Source organism: Arachis hypogaea, chromosome 15 (genome assembly GCF_003086295.3).
Source record: "Arachis hypogaea cultivar Tifrunner chromosome 15, arahy.Tifrunner.gnm2.J5K5, whole genome shotgun sequence".
Lineage (NCBI taxonomy): Eukaryota > Viridiplantae > Streptophyta > Magnoliopsida > Fabales > Fabaceae > Arachis > Arachis hypogaea.
The window spans coordinates 75,752,409-75,759,890 of record NC_092050.1 but is presented as its reverse complement, the minus strand read 5'-3'; the positions used below and the strand labels follow the sequence as shown (position 1 = coordinate 75,759,890).

General features: G+C 37.0%; 1 protein-coding gene across 1 annotated transcript; it reads right to left on the bottom strand.

Annotated features, from left to right (window-relative positions):
• Positions 1–3,114: 3,114 nt before the first annotated feature.
• Positions 3,115–6,522, bottom strand: LOC112750276 (pentatricopeptide repeat-containing protein At5g50280, chloroplastic). The gene is made up of 2 exons (XM_025798919.3): positions 5,156–6,522; positions 3,115–4,113 (listed from the first exon to the last, which is right to left on the bottom strand). The coding sequence occupies exons 1-2, from the start codon at positions 6,037–6,039 to the stop codon at positions 3,690–3,692; spliced, it is 1,308 nt and encodes a 435-aa protein (XP_025654704.1). The 5' UTR covers positions 6,040–6,522; the 3' UTR covers positions 3,115–3,689.
• Between the last annotated feature and the right edge of the window lie 960 nt (positions 6,523–7,482).

The window sequence follows — 7,482 nt, the reverse complement described above, 5'->3', positions numbered from 1 at the left end:
AACCGGAGTCTCCTACAGAGCTGGGGACACCAAAGTCATGCTTCCACGGGATGATCAATATGTCCCTCACAGGAAATATATCAGATCTCCAGCCGTAACTACAAGCCAGCCCACTGAACTGGCTGAAGACATTCCTCCTTCAACACCACAAGCACCTACAACAAACCAACTGCTCCACCAGATACTTGAGAGGTCCGATCGGCAGGAACACAAAGCAAAGCTGAGAGAGCGCCGTAACAAGCACCGATTCACATACCTCAAGGAGCTGCTTAAAGAAAAATACAGAGACTCAAACACCCCGGACTCCACTTCGTTTACCAGCACAGGAAGCCATGACGGTCCCGACTGTGGAGATACTGCTACCAGCCCACCTTTGTTCTTGACAGATGGCACCGAGGACGGTGCAAAGCCTTAAGTGTGGGGAGGTCGGTCAGTACCTGACTTTCGGAGGTAATTTTTCTTCCTTAACACCAATAAAATAGGATATTTAGTTAGTTTTTCTTTTGTAGAATAGGATAAATTTCATAGTAATAAGATAGTTGCATGCATGTTCTACTTGATTGAAAAGACAGTAAGTTTCTTCTAAGACCCTATTTTTTTTAGAACAAAATTTCACTAATTTTAATTTAAAAAAAAAAAATTTATGTTAAATTTGCTTGAAGTTGTATCTGGAACATGATTTTTGAGCTAAAGAACAAACAACCTGTGAGACTTTGAGCCTAAATACATGGTTACATTATTTAGCCATAAATGTTTTATTCTTGTGTGTTTACTTCTCTATGATTGTAATCTGTATTTTGTTTCATCCTATATGTCCAATGTTTAATATATTTATATGCTTGCATATGATTGAGGCCATTATTTGTTTATCTCACTTATCCAAATTAAGCCTACCCCTTAAGTTACCTTTGTTAGCCACTTTGAGCCTTTAAATCCCATTTGTTCTTTATTTCACCACATCACTAGCCTTAAGTAGAAAAACAATTATATATCCCAATTGAATCTTTGGTTAGCTTGAGATAGAATTGTGTGTTAATTGGGTATGGGAAAATTGTGGGAACAAAAGATAATAAGAGAATGCGTCATGATAATATAATGGGAATTTGGGTACCTACTCATGTGAAATTATAAAAGAAAAATTAAAAATCTATGTGCATTGATAAACTGTGTTTATTTTAATATGAAAAAAATCCAAAAATATCTAATAATTAAATAAGGGGACAAAATTACCCCAATGCTAAGTTAAAATTTCAAAAATCAATGCATATATGATAAAATTAAAATAAAAGTTGATACATGAGTATGGAATGTTAAAGGAAAAATTTTGGGTAGCTAGGTGTGAAATTTAAGTTACATGGAATATATATATGTGTGTATTAGGTGAAAGCTTGGAATAATTAAAGATTCAATTTATAAGCTTACTCAGCCATATATATATATATATATCCTTACCCTTACCTTGGCCCCATTACAACCTTGAAAAGACCTCATGATGTTTGCATTGGTATATTAATTGTTGTTGATTGGTTAGGTGAAGAACAAAAAATTAGAAAGCATGATTAGAGAAGGATAGAGTGATTACCCTATACACTAGAGAGATTAAGAGCGTACATACATCATCAGTGAGGGTTCAATGCTTAAATTCTATGTTCCCTACTTTCATGAGCTACCTTCTTGCATTTTTGTCTGTTGTTCCTATATAAGAATTAAATTAGTGAAATTTGATTTGTGATTATCTTGAAGAGCTTATTTACTTTTGACCAAGTGGACAAGAATCATATAGTTGCATTCACATATATAGGTTGCATTGCATTGCATGAGTTTTACATATTCCTACTCATTCATTTTATCTCATTCAACTAAGCATGAGGACATGCTAATGTTTAAGTGTGGGGAGGTTGATAAACCATTATTTTATGGTCTATATTGTGTTTAATTGTGTGGTTTTATCAAATCTTTACCCACTTATTCATTAAATTAGCATGTATTTACAATTCCTTCCCAAAATTATCCCATGGTTGAAAAACTGCTTCCTAGAAGTTTTTAATTATGTATTTTAATTTTCCTTTATTCCATTCGATGCCGTGATCTATGTGTTAAGTGTTTCAGGCTTTATAGGGCATGAATGACTTGGAGATTGGAAAGGAAGCTTGCAAAGTTGGAAGGAACACAAGAAATTGGGGAGATGACCAGCGAGAAGTGACGCGGACGCATGACTCACGCGACCGCATGACATAGAGGAAATTGCAGTGACGCGCTCGCGTGCCTGACGCGAACGCACGGAATGGAAACTGCACAAGTGACGCGAAGGCGTGGACGACGCGCACGGCTGGCAAGGCAAGATGCTGGATGACGCGATCGCGTGACGTGCGCGATCTGCAGAATATGCAGAATTCGCTGGGGGCGATTTTAGGCCCTGTTTTGACCCAGTTTTCGGCTCAGAAAATCAGATTAGAGCCAGGGAACATGCAAAGACAAAGAAAAGAACGTTCATTCCGCATAATTTTAATTTTAGATATGATTTTACTCCTCCTCTAGGTTTTCTCTCTACACATTCATAGTTCTTAGGATTTTGATTTTATTGCTTTTCGAATTGGGATATTGAGAAGAGTTATTACCTCCATCAAAACTTCATCATTCTAGTTTGTTTCCTTACTTGTCACTTACTCTTTCATATCCTTATTTTATTCAGAGTTACTATTGAACTATTTTTTTGAATTTATTAATACAAGAACTATTTCTATTTTTATTGATCTTTTTTATTATTATTTATCATGTCTTTCTTTATTTTCCCTTCTTATTTCATGAATTTCACAATCATAATGAGCGAGTAGTTCCATGACTTGATTGGGAGTTGATTGAAAGGAGGACCTTGAGTTGGATGCTCAAGAGTAAAATTATAATTGGGATTAGCGTTGGGTCGCCCTCTAATCACTGACAGTAGTCCTTCCCAAGGGTGAGGATTAGAACTTGTGAATAGAAATTGACTTCCGACTTGCTTGACTTTCCTTTATCCGGTAAAGGATAACTGAGCAGACAACCTTCAATTATCAATTGAACTTGAGAGAACTCCATCAAGGATAGAGCTTCCAACTAATCTACTTCCAGTCAAGGTTTTTATTTAAATTACATAATTTCTTTGATTTAATTTCCTGTTTATCAACTCAAACCATTTTAGAGAACATCTGATTAATAAAATAGCACACCTTTATGCAACTCGTTGGGAGACGATCTGTGATTCGTACTCCCAGTATTTTAATTCTAATTTTGTGACAACCCTTCTAATTTGATAAGCGGAATTTCGGTTGGTTGAGAACTATACTTGCAACGCATCTCTTATAATAATTTCTTAACTCGCCAATTTCTGCCACGTCACCGGCACGCCTAAATGCATCTAGTAAAGCAGTGTAGGTTTCTATGGAAGGTTTGATTCCTTCCCTTTGCATGCTTTCATATGCAGCATAAGCTTTCTCATGCCAGCCACTAATCGAATACGCATGTATCAGAGCTGTATAAGAATGTGAAGTGGGTTGTATGCCAACTTTCTTCATCTTCAAGAATGCATCGGAGGCCATGTCACACATCTTTTTCTGCTTCCCGTTTGCGCTAATTAGACAAGTATATGATTTCACATTTGGCTTCAAGCCAACATCCTGCATTTCTTCCAGAAGCTTTTCCACAATCTTCGGCTACATTCTTCTGCTGTATGCATGCATTAGAATGTTGAAGGTAGCCTCAGTCGGCTTAATCCCTTTAGATTTCATCTCAACAAAAAGACCTTCAGCTTCTTCTACATGATTAGATTTACAATATGCATCCATAAGAGTGTTATACACAATTGCATTTGGAGAGATCCCCTTCTTCTCCATTTCGATTTGGATGATGAGAGCTTCATTCACTAGACCCTCAACACAAAATGACTTTATTAATGCACCTAAAACTTCTTCAGACCATTGGACCCCTTTTTTGTTCATTTTCTCAAAAAACTGCCATGCATCTTTCGCACTATGGCCAAGTGTTCTCATAAGGACAATCATAATAGAGCACGTAACATGATCTGGTCGAATATTTTCAGTTTCCATTACCTCGTACACCTTCCAAGCATCTTCATACCTAAAAAGAGTCAGATTATCTTAGTTCTTGTGCAATAAGGTCATAAAGTTTTGATAAAGTTTATCGTTGTTTATAGGCTGCTTCATAACAAACTAACGAAATGAACCTAAGAGGCTAAAACAGAATAGTCCTACAGGTTAAAGGACTTCAACGTGCCATAAATGGAAAATGAAATTGGAATGAAGACACTTAGCCCTCACTGGAATAACCAACATCTTGCTGAATCATCAACAAGGTAATGATCAAACAAAGAAAAAACGTTTCATAAATTTTATTTCGAGCAATTTCAAGAACCCATATAAAATACAGAAACATTTAAAAAAAATAAAAAATAAAAACTATAAGAAAACAATATATTTTGCCAGAATTGCAGCTCAAAGATGCTGCATTAAGTCATTTCTAATGTAATACATACTAACAATATTGATCAACAACAAAACCTTTATCCCACTGAGTGGAGGCGGCTATAAGGATTAAATGTCACCACATTGCTGTCATGTCATATATGTGTCTACCCCATCCATACTCAAAACAACAAGCGTCTAATTTTCAATATAAGCAAGACTAAGTGCATGTTTGGGCGTCATTATTTTGTTAAAAAAAGATCTTTTTTCAATGAAAAAAGATTTTTTTTTATTTTTTAACGTGTTTGGCAAATTTCTAGTAGTAAAAGTAAAAGCACTAGTAAAATCAAAAAAAGATCTTTTTTGAGAAGCTGTAATTTACATCTTTTTTTAAAAGATCTTTTTTCCTTAAAAAAAAGATATTTTTCATGTAATAAATAAACAAAAAAGTACTTTTATATTGTTATACCTAAACATAATTGATTGATAAAAAGACTTTTTTACATGAGATATTCAAATATAAAATTACTTTTACTTCTCTATAAGATCTTTTAAAAAAAGATAACTCGAAAAAAGATCTTTTCTTAGAATCTCACCCAAACAAGCCCTAACAAGTATTTGATTTGCATCTTTTTTACTTACACTAATCTTCCTGAGCGACAAACAAATTACATTAAAAAAGGTCAAGAATTATGCACCTGCCACCATCCAGAAGGCCTGAAATTGCAGCATTATAAACATGAACATCTTTGAACTCCATTGTGGATGGCAAGTTGCTGAACAAAACCATCAACTTATCACCCATCCTCGCCCGCCCCAATGCCGGGACCAACACAGTACACGAGCGCGGTGTAACAAGCGAAGGCTCCTGAGACCTCATCCACTGAAAGAAGTACAAGCAACATAATATAAACTTCTCCTCCTCAAGAACTTCAAGAACCTCCCAGCAATCTTCCTCACTGACCCTCCCTTCAAAGCCTTTGTCCAAAGCCTCTTCAAGTGTCAAATTCTCAGGGAGGTTCCTTGCCAGATGAACAATTTCTCCAATAATGCCCTGTGGGAGTTCCTTCTTCCACCCGATTTTGTTGTCTTCACCTTCTTCTTCCTCAATACTATATGGAACTTGGTCCAAACCCATCTCAATTTCTTCCTCTTGTTGTTCATCAGAGTCAAGGGCGGTATCCACAGCAAGGTGCCAAGAAATTTGACGGTTCTTCTGGAGGGTCAATTTGCCTTGAATTAGAGGGTCTTGCGAAGGAACCAAAGTCCTTTCTTTGAAGAATTTATAGATTGGGTCACAGGGTTGCTCTTCTTCTTGTGCTTCTTTTTGTTCTTCATGTATTATTTCTATAGCCTCAACATCTTCCTCTTGCTGTTGGAGATAAGGGAGGAAAATGGGGGTTGGTGTAGAGATTGGTGCATCATAGGAAGAAGAAGAAGCGGAGAGGGAGAGTGAGGTTGTTGGGATATTGGAGGGTTGAATGAGAAAGGAGGGTTTGGAAAGAGAAGGAGGGTGAAGAAGGCAGGTGGTGAAGGAGCTACAAGGTGTCACTCTCAGGTTCAGAGTCAGACTTCCCATCATTCTCTTTCTCTGCGCAAACGGATTTTTATTTCACTATCGAACTTTTCATGTATTTCTGAATTGTGAAAGAAATTCAAGCTACCATTGATCCTTCATATGTCATCATTCCTGCAATTTTATGGTTGAGAAATGAACCAAGAGGGAAAGAGACAGATGGCAGAGCCGAGTTGAGAGAGGAAGCAAAGTACCGCCAGAGAAAGAAGCGCTGATCACGATGGCGCTTGGAACAAACAATGTGGAGAGGAGAGACATCGCGGTGCTTGGGATGGTAGCCCTGGCCACAACCGAGAGAGAGGCCACGGCGGCGGTAAAGCACAGCCACGAGTAAAGGCCACTGCCAAACAGAAGCCGGTCAGAACCGGACCGGTAGTTGACCCGGTCATAAACTGAATTATTGGTTCAACTGGTGGGTCACTAATTCACCCGATTAAACCGGTCATAATTGAATAAAAATGTAAAATTATAAAAATAAAATTAAAAGTTAAAATGCATCTCTTCATAAACATATTAGTAAAAATCAAGTATTAAACATAACTGCTTATGTAAAAAAATAATAATAAATTCGTCACTAATACAAAATAGTTTTTCAATTTAAATGAACAAGAGAGAACACAAGATAACACAACCGATTTCTAATGGTGTTTGTGATGAAGACATTTCCAAATTAAAATTCTATCCCAAAAAAAAAAATAGAAAAATTCATCTCAGAACAATTTTCAACAACAAATTCAACTTAATGATGATTTTCAAAGAAAAAACTTTAGCTAAGTGATTATTTCAGCAAGTCAGTTCAAGGTTCATGATAATCAGTAACATTCAACTCTAATGATTTTTAACAACAAATTCAAGGTTTAATCCCTAACAAATTCAGGCTTCAATCACTAACAAAAATTTAACTAAGATTATTCAGCATGACGGCAACAAATTCAAGGTTCAATCACTAACAAATTCAACTTAGTGATGATTTTCAGCAACAACAAAAACTAGCTCAGTAATATTTTCAACATATTATTCAAGGTAAAAAATTCATGCCAGTGATGATTTTTTCCGAAAAAAACTAGTTCAATGATATTTTCAACAATAAATACACCTTTCAGCAACAAAATCAAAGTGCAGTGATGAATTACAGCAACAAAACTGAAACAGAGAACGGGAGAATTTGTTGGAACTCACCAAATCGATTCGGGTTGCACGAAAGAAGCTGACGGCGAGACCCGAAGCAAGAAGACGACAACGATGACCAGCCCCAGGACCTTCTGCTTCTGCCTCTGACGCCGAGAGCAGAAGGAAGGCACGCGACTGAGTGCGAGACGGTGAGCGATGAAGATGACCAGCCGGGACCTACTGCTTCTGCTGCTGGCAACGACGAGCGCAGGGAAGGGACGCGAGTGCGACCCAGTGCGAGAGGGTGACGATTGACGACACAGAGACCGACGACGAGCT

Coding starts and splice junctions, on each gene's coding strand:
- LOC112750276 (XM_025798919.3), bottom strand. CDS start 6,039: ATGATGGGAAGTCTGACTCTGAACCTGAGAGTGACACCTTGTAGCTCC. Junction 4,114..5,155: donor GGCCTTCTGGATGGTGGCAG/GTGCATAATTCT, acceptor GACTCTTTTTAG/GTATGAAGATGCTTGGAAGG.